The sequence below is a fragment of the Peromyscus maniculatus genome, chromosome 2 (assembly GCF_049852395.1).
Source record: "Peromyscus maniculatus bairdii isolate BWxNUB_F1_BW_parent chromosome 2, HU_Pman_BW_mat_3.1, whole genome shotgun sequence".
In the NCBI taxonomy this organism is placed as follows: Eukaryota; Metazoa; Chordata; class Mammalia; order Rodentia; family Cricetidae; genus Peromyscus; species Peromyscus maniculatus.
This window is the reverse complement of record NC_134853.1, coordinates 58,744,010-58,763,696: the sequence shown is the minus strand read 5'-3', so window position 1 is coordinate 58,763,696 and position 19,687 is coordinate 58,744,010. Positions and strand designations below refer to the sequence as shown.

At 38.2% G+C, this 19,687-nt stretch overlaps 1 protein-coding gene across 7 annotated transcripts in view; it reads right to left on the bottom strand.

Moving 5' to 3' along the window:
- Positions 1 to 19,687, bottom strand: part of Rngtt (RNA guanylyltransferase and 5'-phosphatase) — a 214,470-nt gene that overhangs the window by 128,431 nt on the left and 66,352 nt on the right. For all 7 annotated transcript variants that reach the window (XR_006069341.2, XR_013049046.1, XR_013049045.1 and 4 more), the window contains one exon: positions 15,879 to 15,947. Coding sequence is in view for 4 of the 7 variants with exons in the window: in XM_006975303.4 (XP_006975365.1) it covers positions 15,879 to 15,947 (69 nt within the window). In the remaining 3 variants the exon portion in view is untranslated. The remainder of the gene's footprint in view (positions 1 to 15,878; positions 15,948 to 19,687) is intronic.

The window sequence follows — 19,687 nt, the reverse complement described above, 5'->3', positions numbered from 1 at the left end:
AATCTCATGAAGTCTTTAAAATAAATTTCTAGATACAGCACTGCAACAAACATTAACATGAGAAGTACCACTCCATCACAATAAGAAAATTCTGTACAGCAAAGAAAATACATTACAGGTGAGGTACCAGGGGGCAAAGGATTAAATGTTCGAAAACCATGTGTCTAATAAGGTATTTAATATACAAAAATATATGGTCACATAACTCAAAAATGAAATACAAATGAACCAATTAAAATAGGGACAAAGAACCTAAGCAAACACTTCTCAAAGGGAGAAACAGATGTTAACAGGCATGTGAGAAGGCACCTACCCAGCCATCTCCAATCAGCAGGGACTGGAAACCAAAACCTGAGTGGGAACTCACCTCACATCTACTCGGATTAATATTAGCAGAAAGACAAAAAAGAGCAAATGTTCTTGTGAAACAGGACAAAAAAGAAAGCACTGAATGCCTGCTGAAAATTGGTACAGCACTATGGAAAATAGTGTAAAACTCCACTATGAAACTACCAAATGAGCCAACAATTCCATTTCTGAGTGCATCCCAAGGTACAGACAGTGGGATCACTGAGAGAAACCTGTGCTTCTACACTCCCTGCAGCACTGCTCACAATACTCAAAGTATGGTAACACTTAAATGTCTTTGATAGGTGCATGAACGTTTTAAAGGTAACAGATAAAGGTATTCTATTTACAGTGGAATATTAGTCGGCTTTTAAAAAAGAAGGTGTTCTGCCATTCTCCACTACACAAGTGGAGCTAGAGGACATTCTGTGAAGCAAAACATAGAAAGAGAAATGTATGTGACCTCCATGTGCAATCTAAAATAAGCACTCATGGGAGCAGAGAGAGATGGTGTTGCCAAGAACTGTAAGGAGATGAGAAAGGCATGAAGTTGACCAAACAATGGCACAAAATTAGTAAATCAGAGATGATTCATATTAATTATATAAAATGATTGATCATTTTACAATGATTATCAAAACACAAAGGTGTACACCTTAAAAATACACAATTTAGGGGATAAAAGGATGGTCAAAAGCAGAGGTTAAGAGCACTTGCTGCTCTTGCAGGAGACCCAGTTTAAGTTCCCAGCACCTACATGCTGGCTCACAGCCACCTCTAACTCCAGCTTCAAGGCATCTAACACTATCTTCTGGCCTCCTTAGGCACCAGCAAGACAAAATGGGGGCAAAATACCTATGTACATGAAATAAAAATAAATCCTTTTTAATAATGTACAATTTGTGTAAGTCAAAAATGTCACAAAATAAAGTATTTAAAATATAAACAGTCAAAGATGTTATCTCTTTGATATCTTCTAAAGCGCTATATGCTCACAAATGTACAAATCTAAAATATTACAAAGAAGAAGAATTACCAAAGCAGAGTGCCCCAAGGCTGCTCCGAATGCTCTGGAGACTCTGCAGCATCCCCTTGCACCAGAGCAGCAAGCACCACTCCCAGACACCATCACCACCACCCAGAAAGTTAAGATTACCCAGATACTGTTCTAAAGTCTGCATTCACTCAACCCTCACCCTCAACAAATATTCATCAATCACCCACAATCCCAACCTCTGCTAGAAGCCAGAGGCATAAAGACAATGGGAGAGTCCAGGTGAACATTCGTTACAACAAACTGAACAATTTAATGCTATATAAAGCTCAAAGTATGATGATAGCATACGAAACAGCACTGTCAAGAAGACAGGAAATAAAATATAAGCTGAGGATTACACACACACACACACACACACACACACACACACACACACACACAAGGTTTAGAGCAGGTAGAAACAAGAGAGAACCTGAATAACAAATGCATTCAAAGTTCACCCAAGACAAAGTGCTCAACAATGTCTCTGGAAAGCAACCTGTACAGGCATCAAAAAAAAAAAAAAAAAAAAAAAAGAGGCCGGGCAGTGGTGGCGCACGCCTTTAATCCCAGCACTTGGGAGGCAGAGCCTGGTGGATCTTTGTGAGTTCAAGGCCAGCCTGGACTACAGAGTGAGATCCAGGAAAGGCGCAAAGCTACACAGAGAAACCCTGTCTCAAAAAACAAAAAACAAAAAACAAAAACAAAAAAAAAGAAGGCAGCCTTGATGTCTGCCTGTAGGACCCATCCAGTCTTTTTTTTTTTTTTTTTTAAAAAAAAGGGGGGGGGGAGGAAGAAATTTTAAATATCATTGAAATTCAATAAATACTCTGGGGCCAGCATAGAAAACTGACAGCTAATCTGTCAGCAAAGTTTCTCCAGGGAAAGTAACACACCTAGGTAGCACATAAAGGAAAAATGAGACACTGACACACACACACACACACACACACAAAGAAAATGCAAGTACAGCCAGAGACACTTATGTAAGCATATGTCTAAACTACTTCAGTTTGTAACTCTTACCAAATGCACTGGTCTACCAAGAGTAAACCAGCACAATTCTTAACTTCAAAAATACAGCATGGGGTTGGAGATATGGCTCAGTAGCTACAGAACAGCTAATTGTAACTCCAGTTCCAAGGGGATTTGGTCTCACTGTGGACTCTATATAAGTGGTACACAGAATGCAGGCAGAACAATCAAATACAAAAAATAAAAATAAATATAGAAAAATGTTCAAATAAATAAATGAAATACTACTTGGGAGGCTGAAGCAGATGGATCTCAGTGAGTTCATGAGTCAATATGGTTTACACAGCCAGCTCCAGCCCAGCCAAGGATATACAGTAAGACCCTATCTCACAATTAATTAATTAATTTAATTAAATAAAGCACAAAATCCAATTTCTTCTTCTAAACTTGTACAATGTTGGGTTGGAGAATAGCTCAGGGACTTAGCAAGTACAAGACCATTTGTTCAATCCCTAGTACCAGAAGAAAAGAAAAAAAAAATTCATACATTATCTGCAAAATGTTTATTTTTAAATACCTCCTAAACTGTAGAATTGTTACAAACATGAGTGACAGGCAGTGTAGACAATAAGCCCTACCTTTTCATTATGATTCTAGTATGACCCTACAAATGCTTTAAAAAAAAAAAAAAAAACTTATCATTAGCAAAATATGTTAAAATAGAAATATCTGGAAAAATGCTAAAATGGAAAGTGCAAAATAATAACAGCTTTGAAAGCCGAGTGGAAATAAGAATGCATTAATGTACTGATTACTTGATTAGATGTGAATAAAGCAACTATGCAAACCTAGGGGAAAACCTAACTGGAGGTGAGGGCATGAGGGCACAAGCCTTTAATTCTAGTACCAACAGGCAGAAGCAAGCAGATCTCAGTGAGCTTGAAGCCAGCCTAGGCTACACAATGAGACCCAACTAAAAATTTTTTAAAAAATCATAATAATAATAACTAAAGGAGAGGAGAAGTATAAAGAGGCCAGTCCTATATATCACTTCTGGATTTATTTTTACACTTCTGTGAACATATTATCCAGTGAAAAGGTGAAACTAAGTATACCACCATAAATTCTTCTTAAAAATCTACCATTAATGTTTCAACATTAACAATAGAGTACCAATAAAAAGAACCTATCCAATTCCTTAGGTGTTTAGCTGTCATCAATAAGAGAATTGACTTTCTATGTTCAGTATTTTCACCCTCAAAGACATCACTGATCCTTCCATTTTCTAAAGTCATTATGTATATTTATTTCCCCTTTCTCAGCTGCCAACATGTCATCATGACCAATTGCTTTAACCATACAGTAGTACAGGAAGAATATATATAACTAAATCCAGCTAAGACTGGCTGCAAATTAATCATCTGTAACTGTTTATTTTGTCAACAAAATTCACTGGGAGGCATATATTTATGAATTATGAAAACTAAAAAATGGTGGTTTTCTCCTTTTTCTTCCTTACACCAAGCAGCTAAGAATTGCTATGCTCTGAAAATTGAACAAGAAAATACTTTAAATGGACAAGGTGTATTTTCTTTCTTGACATTTTACTATTACAATTCCTCAGAAATGATTATATTTCTCAACTGAGAAAATAGCACAGTTCCGGGATGGGGGTGGAGAGATGACACTTTTCCAGTCTGCCAGGAAACAGAGCCCTTCTTCAGTTGAAGACCTATCAAAATATGCAAGCAAATGTCATGGAAACAGAAGCTCTCACCATGGCAACACCACCCTGCTAGAGAGAAAAACCACTGTAATTCATCATGTACTTCAAGACAAGGCATTTAGACTAATTCCAGTTTTCATTTTACAATCTATCTATAACAGTCATTAGACCTAGCAGTAGTAAAAATTTAATAAAAATATTAATATTTTACAAGAATGAAATATTAAAACCAAAGCTGACTCTAAATTTACATGCAAATTGATTAATGCCAGAGACATAAAATCAAGCTGCCCAACTTTGGGAAAAACACATTATAAAATAATTGTATCACTACTACTTAAGTAAACACTCTAGACTCCGTATAGAAGCAATTAAGTGTTTTACTAACTCCCGTATCTCTACTATACAACACAAGCAGTTTTTCTAAAAAGTAAACAAAGATACTTGCAATATTTCTATCCTTACCTCAACTATAGAATGTACTCTATATAATTCTTTTGTTTTTTAATTAGCTGCATAAAAATTCTTGTCTAGAAATACTAAGTATTTCCACAAGATTAAAGTAAAACCAAGCCAGGGTTGGTGGCACATGCCTTTAATCCCAGCACTGGGAGACAGAAGCATAGGCAGAAGGATCCCTTTGAGTTCAAGGTCATCCTGGCTGGATCTACAGAGGAATATCCAGACTAGCCAAGGCTACAGTTAGACCCTGCCTCAAGATAGATAAATTGATAGATGATAGATAGATAGATGGATGATAGATAGATAGATAGATAGATAGATAGATAGATAGATAGATAGATAGATAGATAGATAGATATAAAAAACTGAAGAGTTTTTAAAAGATTAAATATTAATTAATTTAATTAATATCAAAAGTAAAAGTACAGCATACTACCTAAATTCTCACTAAAATAGCCTTACAAAATCTGGAGAATAAATAAGATTTAATGTTAACACCAACTTTGGAAACTTAATGATCTAATAGCTAGCAAGTAAAAGACTTACTACTTATATTAAAATGTCAAGTTACTGTTTAAAAACAGCCATTCTTCAGTAACAAACCACAAAATGAGTGATTCAAATGGCAATTATAGTGCAGAGCTAAAACCATAACAATTAGCAGTCTAGTAAGATCTATTTGATTTATGACATAGACTGACAACAGCACAAGGGCTCAATTTGAAAATGAATTTTTCAGTTAAAAGGCCTGAACTTTAAACCTTAGGTGAAAAAATAGGCTTCTATTGAAAAAAAATAGTCATTTTCTTTTAGAGAAAATACAAATTTTTCTCAAAATATTCAAATGTTTTCTTAAGTATAACTGGCATTTCAATTTTTTAAGTTTTATTTTATTTTTAATATTACATGTATATGGGGGAGGGGATGCACAATGTAAGTGTAGGTGCCTGTGGAGTCCAGAAGAGGGCATCAGATCCCCCAATAGCTGGAGATACAGGTTGGTCTGAGTTGCCTGACATGGGTGCTGAGAACCAATCTCAGATCCTCTTTAAGAGCAGTATATGCCCTTAAACACTGAGACCCTCACCAATCTGACATTTCAATTTTTTTGAACTGGTGTTTACAAATTGTGTCCTCTGCAATTCCTAAAATAAAACCCTAACCCCAACATGATGGCATTTGAAGGTATTAGAAGATGGGACCTTTGGAAAGAGAGGGCCAAGACTCCCCGAAACTGTCCTCTGGCCTCCATATACACACCTTGACTTGCCCTTGCCTGAACATACCCCTCACCCACCCCACCCCCCCCACACACACAAAGAACTGAAACACAAGATAAGGCCTTCAGGTAATTAGATAGATGATGCCATTTGTACTCTTTGTGTAAAAGGAACCCAGGTCCTTCTCACACATCAAGGAGCACTGTGATAAGATGGACCAAGACAGGGACCTATGGACCAAGACAGGGACCCTCACCAGACACCAATCTGTCAGTACATTAATCTTGACCTTCTGAAGCTCCAAAAATAAAATTCTGCTCTTTAAAAGCAATTCAGTTTACTGGATTTCATTGCAGCATTCAAATTAAGACACACTGTTGGTATATAATATAAGATGAATAGAGAGGAGGGGATGGGAGATGAGAACATGAGGGAATGGGATGGTAGAGCTGGGGGAGGGACAGAGTGGGAGAGCAATGAAAGAGATACCTTGATAAAGGGAGACATTATGGAGAAGGGAGAAACCTGGTACTAGGGAAATTCCCAGGATTCCACAAGGATGACCCCAGATTAGACTACTAGCAATAGTGGAGAGGGTGCCTGAACTGGTTTACCCTGGCAATCAGATTGGTTAATACCCTAATTGTCATCATAGAGCCTTCATCCAGTAACTAATGGAAGCAGATGCAGAGATCCACAACCAAGCACCAGGCTGAGCCCCAGGAGTCCAGTCGAAGAGAAGGAAGAGAGATTATATGAGCAAGAGGGGTCAAGATTATGATGGGGAAATCTACAGAGACAACTGAACCAAGCTCATAGGAATGAACCAACAGCTGTGGAACTGGCATGGGCCTGGACTAGACCCTCTGCAATAGTAAAAATATGGAGGGAGGGAAGGAAGGCGAGAGGGAGGGGTAGAGAGAAGAGAGAGAAAAGAAAGAGAGAAATGCAAAATACTAAAACAGAGTTCAGGAGCTTGTGGTGACACCAAACAATACTAAAAGAAACAGTAGGCAAACAGACTAACACTTGAGCAGACCAGTAGTTCTCAACCTTCCTCGTGCTGTGACCCTTCAATACAGTTCTTCATGTTGTGGGGACCACCACCCATAAAGTTATTTTCATTGCTACTTCATAACTGTAATTTTGCTACTGTCATTAATCATGAAGTATGTAATATGCAGGATATCAGATATGCAACCCCTGTGGAGAGTTTGTTCGACCCCATCCTCCAAAGGGGATCTGGACTCACAGGTTGAGAACCCTTGCACTAGAGAGCGGAGTTAAAAAAAAAATAACAAGTAATTTTGATTCTGCAATGAAGAGACATCAGCAGTGACCTGCTGTGGGATGGTCTGTATGTCAAATTACTCTGATTGGTCAATAAATAAAACACTGATTGGCCAGTGGCCAGGCAGGAAGTATAGGCAGGCCTAGCAGAGAGGAGAAGAGAGAAAACAGGAAGGCAGAGGGAGACACTGCGAGCCGCTGCCATGACAGAAGCATGTGAAGACGCCGGTAAGCCACAAGCCACATGGCAAGGTATAGATTTACGGAAATGCATTAATTTAAGCTGTAAGAACAGTTAGCAAGAAGCCTGCCACGGCCATACAGTTTGTAAGCAATATAAGTCTCTGTGTTTACTTGGTTGGGTCTGAGCGGCTGTGGGACTGGCGGGTGACAAAGATTTGTCCAGACTGTGGGCAAGGCAGGTAAACTCTAGCTACAGCAACCTCTCAAAAGAGCAACCATGAGCTATGCTACACACAATAAGAAGTCTGAGCTGCTGAGGTACTCAAGACTTCTCCCTACTGACTCCATGTGGTAAGGTAATTTGCAGATACCTAGAATTTTGGAGGTTTGAGACTAGTTTTGAACCCAGCTGACTAAATAAATTCTGGAACTAACTTTTTCAGCTAACTTTCTACAGTTTTGCAAAATTTAGCCTGCTTTGAATCAGGACTGTTGTGATGATTAATAACTTCTGTGTTTTATTTCAAAATCTGATACTGGCACATTTCATTATATAAACGGAGAAAATTTCTAAGTTTTTGTTTCTCGATTAAAGCCTACATTCACCTTTTTCTTATAAAAGTAATAAGCAACTCTCTGGATGACACACAGTCGTATTTCTAAATGTATTAAGCTGCCAAGATGGTTCAGTGGGTAAAAGCATCTGGTGCAAAGTCTGATAACCTTAGTTTATCCCCAGGGTTCCCCACTGTCCAAAGAAAACTGAACCCTGCAAGCTGTCCTCTGACCTTCATAAGCATACTATGGTATGTGTACTACACACACACACACACACACACACACACACACACACACACACAGGTGCACATACACAAATAAGTAAAATGCAGTTAAAATTGCTCTAAAAAATAGAACATTAAATCAAAAATTAAACATATTTTTCCTAAACTCACTTTTGTGGCCTTGGCCTGATTAGTATGATTAGTTTACTTAGCATCTGTACCAATGCTTTTATTATTCCATAAAAATTCACAATAATGTCTCTTTTATAGCAGAACTGACATCTGCCTATTAAGTAACTCAATACAATAATAATTAATGTAAAAGAACAGAAATAATTCCTTGTTATATTTTAATTAACTAGCACCAAACACACTGTAGTCAAGCAATTTCTTCACAAATGTGGACGGACAGACAGACATACAGACAGACAGGATGATAGATACAGACAGACTGGATGGATGGATGGATGGATGGACGGACAGATGGATAAATAGAAAGATAGACAGACAGAAGGATGGTGGATGGATAGACAGAAGGTAGACACACACACACAGGCATATATTACACATATCAATAATACTCGTCTTTCAACATTCCTTTGCCTTTGGAATGTCTGTGGTACCAGGAGAAACACTGCAGGTTAAAACCAAGCTTTGAGTATCTCAGTCCCTGCTTCCGTCAGAGGAGAACAGCAAGAAGTATGTCCATTCTATGCAAACATTCAAGAGTAGAAGCTCCAGTCTAGAAATTCAAGCAGAGGAAAACAACCCTGGAGTTTGGGAGAGTTTACCTTCTAAAGAGTGGGAGTATAACCCTTTACCTTTCTTAAATATCCTTTAAGCATTTCATTTTTAATTATATACATACTTGTATGGTTGTGTGTGGATATGTTCATGTGAGTACAGTGTCCTCAGAGGCCAAAAGATGGCACTGGATGTCCAGGGGCTGAAGTTACAGACAGTAGTGAGCTCCAGCATGGGTGCTGGGAGCTAAATGTGAAAGCAGTACTTACTCCTAACCTCTAAGCCATTTCTCTAACCTTTCCTTTACCTTCCTTACTCCGAGAACACTGACTGCAGGGAAATGCCATCAGACAAGAGACTAGAGGAATGGTCTCTAGACAGACAGAAGGAATTCCCAAGAATAGAACCACAGGATCTGATATTTAGAAATTAACCAACTCAAAACCAAAGGTTAAGATTTACATGCAACTTAATATTTTAAAAAGAGCACCAATAACTTATGGCATTATCTTATCATAATAGCAAATCCCAACCCCTTTTCAATTAATAAAACTAAGTTCATCAAAAAGTTCTAGACATTTCTGAAAAAAAAAAATAGATTGGCAATTTTTATATTAAAAGTTCTTGGTCTGATCAAAGCCCCAAACTTCTCATTTAGAACTTGATTTTAATATAATGCCTAACATGGGCAATTTACAAATTTTATCAAAACAGAATCAGAAATTATACTGGGTGTTAGGACTAATGTCCAATTAGTATAAATAATAATTAGAAATATCATGATAAACAATAATAATGAGGGTAGAGTTAAAAATGGTTCCCTAAACATGCCAAGAATCCATGACTTTTATAACATATAAAGCTCTCTGACATTTTAACATCATATTACACTAAGGCTCTTTAGATGGGGAAATAAGACTAGCTCATGTAGGTGAATCCTGCATGCCTGATGTTAGGTCCAGAATGCTTCCATCCTCACCAAGTGTCAGTGCTGGTGACATTGTCCTAAACAAAAAGACTTTGGCCAGGTACACCGAAGGACTTTTACTAGGTAAACAAGCCTAAAGGCGGGTTTCTGTTTACTAGAAAAGCAGTAGAGTAGTTTTTGAGAGTTGTTTTTTGGTTTTTTTAGGTTTGGTTTGGGGTTTTGAGTTTGTGTTTTGTTTGTTTGTTTGTTTGTTTTTGTTTTTGTTTTTTTAGTAAAAAGTTAGTTTATCTTCACCAGGAACCACCCTTAATCCTCCAGGAACCACCCTTAGCTGTCCCCCAAAGGTCAACTACCTCAGACAAGAGCATCTTGTTCTGGATCAACCCTGACAGCCTGTATCAGCTAAGATTCCCCACCCTGCTGACAATATATAAAATCTGCTTGCTTTTCTGCATTTTGCTCGTCTCTCTGCTCTCTGAGAGATGGCATTGGCAGTTTGATCCTCAGTAAATCTTCTTTGTGACCACAGAGCAGTCTAGGTCAGTAGTTTCTCTGCAATATTATTTATATTTGGTGCTAAAAACCTTGGATAGGCAACGGACCACCCCCTAAAAAGGCCTGTCCCTCTTAACTGAACCAAACTGCTGATTTTGACACCCCAGGTATGGATCACTTGATTCTGCTGGTGCTTGGCACCCACCATATTCAACTCAAGATTTTAGAGTCTGCCTCTTCAGCTGCTTCTCCTCTCCTTGCTCTAATCACTCATCTCTCTGCACCTACTCATTAAGTGTCTCTGAGCTGCCTGTTCTGTCTCTCCTGGCTCATGGAGCCAACCATATAATGTGTCAGGCAGCCTCTCTACACCCTTTTGGATGCCCCATCACATGTAGGAGGGAGGCCCTGGACTGATCCTGGACATCTCTCTGACAAGTCTCTCAAGTCTGCTTAGGAACCCCAGACTAAACTTATTGTTGCCAAGGCACTTACTCCCCTAAGTCTCTCCCATCCCCTTACTCAGCTCCTGAATGCCTCCCTGTTAGCTCTGTCTCTCAGCTACCTTCTAGAGCTTACTCTGTCTCTAACCATGGCTAACCACTCGTCTCTCCTGCCTCCCCCTAAGGGCTACCTGCTTTGTCTCCTTCCCACTCATGGGCTTGCTGGAGCCTGCTGTTTCTGTCTCTCTCGGGTCCTGAAGCCTACTCTGCAGAAGTCCATAAGTGTTGAGATATTAGAATCCTCTCTCTGGCAGACTTCCTGTTTGCAATGCTTTTCCCTAAGCCTCTCCACCTCTTTTTCCCTCTGCTTCTTTCCTGATTGCTCTCACAGCTAGCTACTGTCTCTAACCACAGGCTCTTCCCACTGAGAATTAAACCCATGACCCCTCACCTGCCTTCTCTAATCTTTTCCTCCTCAGACTCAGATTCCATTAAGGCACACTGTTATACTACAAAGGGCTTGGCCTCAGTACAGACTAGATAATCTGTCTCAGTGGCCCAAAAGAAAAAAAAAGCACACTCAACTTCCAAATTCTCAAAGATTGTAACAACTTCTGCTACCATACAAGCAAATGATCCCCAAATCCCCTTATCTCTAAAGCTTTCTCTACTCTCAACTCTAGTATCTCTTAAGCCTTCTTTGCTCTCTGCTTGCCCTCGTTTCTCACTCTGTTCACTAAATTCAATCTTACCGAGCTTCAAATCTTTGGGGTATAAATAATATTAAAATCTGTAACATGCTGTTCTACTACATTAGAAAAACAAGCTGGCTCTTGAGATGAGTTGTGACCTGCTCTCTCTAAACCTAAGCATATTTGTTTTAAAAAGTTTCCTCCAAAGTCTCTGTCCTAGGTCAGGTAGGCCACCTGTCTATGACAAGAAGGAGAGCAAAACAGAGCAAGTCATGGACATTGTGTGCTTTTAAAACAGCTAAAAAGTAAACTACTATCAATAAGAATTATCTCATACACCTCCTTCCTGGTTTTAACTCTATAAATATGGCCTTCTCTTACATCTCTAAAACTTTTGCTAAAATATAAAGTTCATCTCAAGATTTGTAAGACCATTGTGCAAACTTTCTGTATCTCAGGATTTGCAAGGTCATTGGATGTGGCTCATAAAATGAAATCTGTAAAGTCTGTAATAAAAACTGAGCTTAAAAGTTATAATAGAAAGGATAAACAAATCTAAATATAGGTAATCTTTCTGTTTTGTTTTTATTTTTTTCCTTGTTTTTGTTTTGAGACAGGGTTTCTCTGTGTAACAGCTCTGGCTGTCCTAGAACTCTGTAGACCAGGCTGGCCTGGAACTCACAGAGATCTGCCTGCCTCTGCCTCCTGAGAGCTGGGATTAAAGGTGTGCACCACCATCACCCAGCTATATAGGCAGTCTTAATTTGCTACAGCATGCTTGTATGTAACTTAGATTCAACTCTTGTTTAAGAAAGGAATAGAAAATGGTGTGTGCCCAATGGACTCACCTTTATTAAATAGCAAACAAGTGGCTTACCGCCATCTTGGCTGATGATACCACCAGGATGGAAACAACCATGTGGCTGGCAGCTATCTTTAGCTAGGTTAAAGAAAGGACACACCATATGACTTCATCACCATCTTAGTCAAGGTGACCACATGGCATAAACCAAGTATTGAAGCCCCCTTAAAACAACTAATCTACTGAGCCCTCCACTTATCATTGTATCTCCTCTTATAGACAACACCAGGCCTCCAAAATGGTTTGTTTTGTTTTATTTTCCCTATATTAATGAGATAACAGCAGGCCTCCAAGATATTTTGGATTAGAATGGATTTTTGTATGAAGAGTCTTGTCCTGAGAATGAAAAATAACAGATGAAAACAAAACCATGAACAAGGTTTATGAAAATAGGACTTAAAAACATGTTTGATGATTAAGATTTTTAAATTCCTAAAGTTATAATGGTCGACTCAGGTTAACAGAAACTGACTTAGAAACTTATGTCTCTCCTAACTGTGTTCAACATGAGGCTTTTAGAACTGTTCTGCATAAGGATTAACATATGTCTCATTAATAAGGTTTATGAATTCCTAAGGTCCACTCAGGCTAGCAAAAAATATCTAGTCGCTTTGCTTTTGCTAACTTTGTTAATAAGCTTTGGCTATATGGATACACTGAGCCATACACGAAACTGATATTCTGTAAATGTATACTATGAGAGAATCAGGAAAATAAGGTTCCCAGTCTCTCTGTGGACTGTACTTATGCTTTGAAGTTTTTATGCTAAAGTGGAGCAGGCCCCCAACCAGACCTTAGCACAATTGACAACATGGTGGAAATATCATTTAGACCCTGGATCCCAGCACATAAGCAGGAACACCTAACAAAACAAAAACAAAGAGCTAACCCATCCAAGTCCATAGTTTGGGTAAAGTCTAAATGAATTAACTTTGGTTCTTGGATTCTGGAGTTCTGCTTCTGGCTAACTGTTCTTGCTAACTGAAGTGTATCAACCTAGTGTGGTTTCAGGCTTAAAAGCCCACACCTGAGAAAAGCTACACTCAAGTCTCAAACACCCAGTGTAGTCTCCTGCCAGCTAATAGACTGTATATTGGCTTCAACCCATGTGTGCTGTGGATACGGCTCTATATGCCGTGAATGTGTTGCTCTGATTGACTGATTGATAAATAAAATGCTGATTGGCCAGTAGCCAGGCAGGAAATATAGTATAGGCGGGATAGGAGAGAGGAGAATTCTGGGAAGTGGAAGGCTGAGTCAGGAGAGCTGCCAGCTGCCGCCACCATGAGAAGTAAGATGTAAAGTATCAGTAAGCCACAAGCCACGTGGCAACTTATAGATTAATAGAAATGGGTTAATTTAAGATATAAGAACTAGATAGCAAGAACCCTGAGCCATTAGGCCAAATAGTTTAAATAATATAAGCATCTGTGTGTTTATTTGGGTCTGAGTGGCTAGCCTTAGCAACAAAGCAAGTTGAGGCCAGAGTGTACTGCATGAAACTTGTCTTTAAAAAAAATGAAACAGAAAGGACAGGAAGAGAAGGAAAAAGGGGGAGGGGCATAATCTCACCAAAGACAGAAAAAACATGATGCCTTAAATTTAACACTTTGAAAAGAACTAAAGTCAGTCCAGGAGCCTGGAAGAAAAGAAAGAAAAATGCAGCTGCCACACATGGCAACTTACACCTTGTACTAAGAGAACTGATGACTAATGCCAGGCCACCCTGAGCTACGAGATCCTGCTTCAAATATCCAACATGGCAGTACATCCAGTGCCAAACAAGGGGCAGAAACATAGTTTCTACCTAAACAGAACTCATAAATGAAACTAGCCCAACTGAACTTAAAAGAACAGAAGGCCAGTGAGAAGATGATTTAATAGGATACTGATTTTCTACAAACCAAATTCAAAGATATATACACACACACACACTGAAAACAAGACAAATGTTTCTGAAATTTGTATGCTAAAGCAAATACCTACAAATATTTAAGAAAATTCTGGCCATCAAGGAGACTTGCCTTACCAGGTATCAATTACAAAGTTGTTGTAATAAAAATTAAGATTAACAGAACAGGAACAGAGTAATAACTCAATTGATTTTACTCAACATCCCCAAAAGAGGCTTTTTCCTCACTGTGACAAAGCATCTGGCAAAAAAACCCACTGGAGGAGAGGCTGACCTTAGCTCACAGTCCAGAGGGTGGTCAGGCTATGCCACTCCAGGGCCCACTGCTGGCAGCCTGTCTACCAGCGAGGGGGCCAAGTGTTCAGACACATGAGCTGGGAGGGCACATCTGACATGCAAATCTCACCAGATTCCTCTGCAGCCATTTCTTATTTACCCAAACCTTGTATGTGAAAAGGACTGACCTATGAATTTCACACACTAAAATTTTCTATTTTTACTGTTATATTTAGACTACTTCTTTTATTCTATAAGACTAAACCTGGAAAATAATGGAACTCAAAGACCCAAATTCCATCTTCTAAGAGTACTTTCTGTAATTTCTGTCCCCAGCTTCTAGTTTACTCCACTTCTTCCTCCTTTAACCTCAGAAGGTTAAGAATTTTTCCTCCTCTATCAAGGGAGCCTGGAAAAGACGGCATACTGTATCCAAATATCAATTCAAAGTTTTACTATATATTTAAGGTACATATAATCTAGTATTACATGCCTGATGTTCAAAATTACTAGTTCCTTTCTTTTGCTTCAGTTACCTAATTTGATGCCTCTGTAACTTCTCATTAGTTCAAACCCTAATTTCTAAGGACAGAGTGAATTAAAAACAAAATGCAGCAAATGGGAAGGTGTTCCAACATGGGATATAACTCTGTTGAATAGGTAGTTCTTAGTCTTGAACATTCAGAGAAATTTCAATATCATGTTAAAGCACAAGTTGCTCAATCCCCACCCAAGTTTCTATTCAGTACTTGTATCTCCAGCCATTTTCTGAATGTGTCAATTCAATGTCACATTTTGAAAAATATGGCTGCATAAAGAACTGGTTATCAGGTGGTGACTGGAATGGAAATTTACTGACAGTTACTGAGTTAGTGAGTAGAGAGAAAGAGTATTGCTTAACATTCTCTTCTGTGACTAGACAGCACACCACCAGAGAACTGTCAGACCCAACACATCAGTGCTAATGAGGCAGTAGAGTACACCACAGCTTATTCCACCTGTGATCTGACCAGTAACATGGTAAAGTCCACATGGAAAAAGGACTCCAAACAGCAACTTTTCTTTTTCTTCTTCGATAACACTTTAAATTTTTCTCAACTACAGCAAATGGAAAGTTTTGAGATACTAAGACTTAAATAGCATAACAAGCCTCAAAAGGAAACAAATGTTTATTTAATGTTACTGGTAGATTTCTAACAAAGAAAAATAACTAATATTCATTTCATATGAATTATAAGAAAACACTGAAAAACTAATTTCCTTTAAAATTAGTAAGGAACTGGAGAGATGGCTCAGAGGTTAGGAGCACTGGCTGCTCTTCCAGAGGTCCTAAGTTCAATTCCCAGCAACTATATGGTGGCTCACAACCATCTATAATGAGATCTGCTGTCCTCTCTTCTAGATGCAGGCAACAAATTATACTCTGACCACTACAGGTACGCTGTGGCATGTACATACACGCACACGCACACGCACACGCACACGCACATGAACATGAACTTACTCCAATAGGCTGAAAAATAAGTCCATCCATCTCATGGCTGACTTCTTTGGCAAAATTTCCTTCCAGGAGCTACAAAATAAAAATATATTCATTAGAAATATAATGATAATTTAAAAATTAGTTTAACTTCTTGCTAAGATTTATAAAATTTTCTATAATGTATTAAGAACTAAGAAACAGGAAAACAGGTAGAAACACTGGGATCCAGGTTAAACTCTGATTTTGGAGTCCTAATTTGTGGCTTGTTCTTTGCTGGCATCTCATTTTCCAATGTCTACAATTTCTCTAATGTGAAAGCAGTTCATAATAGAATTTGAGCAAGTTTATTTTCTTTAATGTTAATATAAAGTCTTTTGTTGTACTCAGTGACAGATAATCTTAAGGAGGACTAAGATACATGCAGCTTAAGTGTTTAAGTTTCTGAGTTGTTTCCTCCTACTGGTTGGTCTTGGTTTTTTGAGACAGGATCCCATGAATCCCAAGAACTGACTTCAAACTTCTATTGCTCCTGCCCTCCGGTCCCAGTGCTGAGATTCAGGAGCACTCCACCATACCTAGCTGAGTTCCAATTCAGAGGATGAAAAAGTTCTAGAGACAGACAGCTGGTGATGGCTGTACGGTAAGGCAAATGCACGTACTGGGACTGGACTAAATAGTTAATGCTAAGGTGGCAAATTTTACTGTAATGTTCTTGAAATTTCACTCTGGTTTTTTGTTTTGTTTTGTTTCTCCTCCACCAGCAAATGAGCAGATTTGGCAAAATGAGATTTTCAGTCATTATTATGCAGCATGGCCAAATTTTAGGACTGTTCAAAATTCCAATATTTCTCTTCAATTCTCTCACAAGTTTTAAGTGACACAGATGAGGAGGAAATTTCACCAAAGTAAAAATTTACTATGCATTAAAATCTTTGACTTCTTATAAATAGAAAGGAAAATAAAACTCTGAAGTACCATGTGTCAAATATATACTTAACATTCATTCTGGTCATAAAAAAAAATCTCACAATTTTGTTAAGTACATAGGACATACTCATGTTAGAGGGAAAATGAAATCATTTTCATACTAATTAACACTAGGTAGACAGACACACTGACTGATTTGACTTAGCCCAAATATTTATAAATTAATGATGAGAAAAGGCTAAAACAAAAAGTAAATATATAACTTTGCTAATCCCTATATCACACCATGGAAAGTTGCCCAATGTTCAGAACCTAAATAATGAACTTTTAAGAATTCATGAATAAAAGAAATCAAAAGAAACCCTTTAAAGCATTTAGAAATGAATAAGAATAAAACCATGGTAGAATACTTGACCGATCACATTTAAGAGAAGAAATTGGTAAGGAAAAAAAAAAAGGAAGGAGGGGGACGTGCTATGTGACAGTTTCTTCAAGATTAAAACATTCCATCCTGCAGGAAGTTCCTTAAGCAGGAAGGTAAGCAACTCAAAATAGCTTCAAGGAAGTCTCTAAAACTAACCAGATTCACTAGGCTCTTGCCTGCCACAGTAAGCAGTAAAAACCAAAGTCTTCCCCCTTGGACAGAAGGAAGCTGAGCTGCAAAGAAGACGCTTAAGGCCAGACCAGCTGCCTGGACAAAGCAGAAACCAGCTGAGCTGCCTAGAAGAGGTTTAAACTAAGTCACTTGGAAAGGACACTCCCCAACCTGTTGAGCTGCCTGCAGGCTGTGCAGTGTGCTCCAGGTTTCCCAGATTTGATAAGCTGCCATCCATGCTGGAGTGAGCTTTAGTGATACAGCTGTCTTTTGAGCCATTTCTGCTCAAAAGACAGACAGGCAGGCAGGCAGACAGACAGACAGACAGACACACACACACACACACATACACACACAGTCACCGTGACAAAAACTTCAGGTCAAACCAAACAAGATGAAGAAGTATTCACTAAAGATGATGGGTAGTCTTTGAGAGTCAGGCAATCTCCACAAAAAGTGCCAGGGTTATTGAGGAGCCCAAGGATTTTTTAAGTTCAGGTCAGGTTCTACTAATAATTTAAATGACAAGCACAATTTAAAGCTACCGTTGGAATTTTATTTCCAACATTACATTTCTAAATGTCTCTAATGTTTTAGGCTACATGTGGTGATATACTGTGTCCCCCAATATACCGTGCACCCTAATAAAGCTTATCTGAGGATCACAGGAAAAAGCCAGGCACTATATTAAACATAGGTTTAGGCAATGGTGGCACACGCCTTTAATCCTAGCATTCTGGAGGCAGAGATCCATCCAGATCTCTGTAAGTTCAAGGCCACCCTGAGGAACAGAGCCAGGCACAGTAACACACGCCTTTAATTCTAGCACTAACCATAGAGGTCTGGAGGTCTGTAGAGACAGACAGGAAGTGATGTAGATGGGTGGAGAGAGAAAGTGAGATGCAGAACAGAAAGGTATATAGGCATGGGGATACAGGAAGTAGCTCTTTTTGGCTAAGGATTTCCAAGTGGTAAGAATGTGACTGGCTTCTTTCTGCTTTTCTGATCATCAGATAAGCTTTATTAGGGTGTGTAATATATTGGGGGACACAATATATCACCATAGCTACACATCCTTCTCTCCTTATCTATATTTTAAGTCAAACCTATTCCTGAGTTATCATGTAAAGCATACTAAGCTTTAATTTCCTGGATGATCAACAGCTAAATAAGGACTGGTGGCATGGCTCAGTGGGTAAAACACTTGCTGACAACTTGAGATGGATCCCGGAACTCTTGTGAAGGTGGAAAATGATAGCATACCCTATACCCCATATGTGACCTCCACAGACACATTATGGCAAGCATGAAACACACATATGTGTGCGCACACACACACACATTCAAACAAGCATCATAAATACACATTACTCATATTATCACAGTCATCATGCATATACAAGCATCACAAACACATGCATCATACATGTAACACACATGCACAGACATGCATCATACACACATACTACTAATAAAAAATTTTTAAAGCTAAATAAAAATAAATTTTCATTCATTTTTAGATAAATATTTCCTGACTTCCTACCAATGCTAAAAACAAAGTAAGGGACATTAGGGATACTATAATATATGTCTCTGCCAATGTAACTAATATCTTAATTTTAGCAGGAATATTTAAATGTAATGGTATAAATAAGCTATTTCTCCCTGTCAATCTTTTTTCAAACACACAATTCTACTTAAATTATCTAAGATATTTTTAAAGCATTTCAAACCAAAGAATTTAATTTGTAAATATTTAACTGGTACACCCCTCAAAGAAAATTTGCTGTGGAATATGCAGTGAATTGTCCTAAGCTATTGTGATGGTAAGTTTAAACTGTCAACTAGACACAATCTAGAATCCTATGTCTATGAATCATTCAGAAACCAAATCATTATAAATGTATAAGCAGAAAAAGATAGTGCTTAAAATTAGAAATATGAGAAATAAAATAGAAACTGTAAAGTTACAGTGCATAAAAAGGAAAATTTTAGAAATATTTTTTAAAATATCAGCATAAGACTGTAGTAAAGTAGAAAATGGATCTCCAGTTCTTCTGCAAATACAAATTGTCATTATCAATTCATCATTATCAATATCATACAGAAAACAATATTTAATGTTTAAACAAGAAAAGAATAAATTGAATCCACTCTTCAATTCTAGTTTATTCTATACACATTGGGGAGGGGGGCGCGCGAACAGCCCATACAGCTTCAGGTGACTGACTGAGGAGACTCAATACTGTATCTAGTGACTTTTTATGAAATCTTACTGCTCCCCTAAAACCTCAAGTTTAGTTTTAAT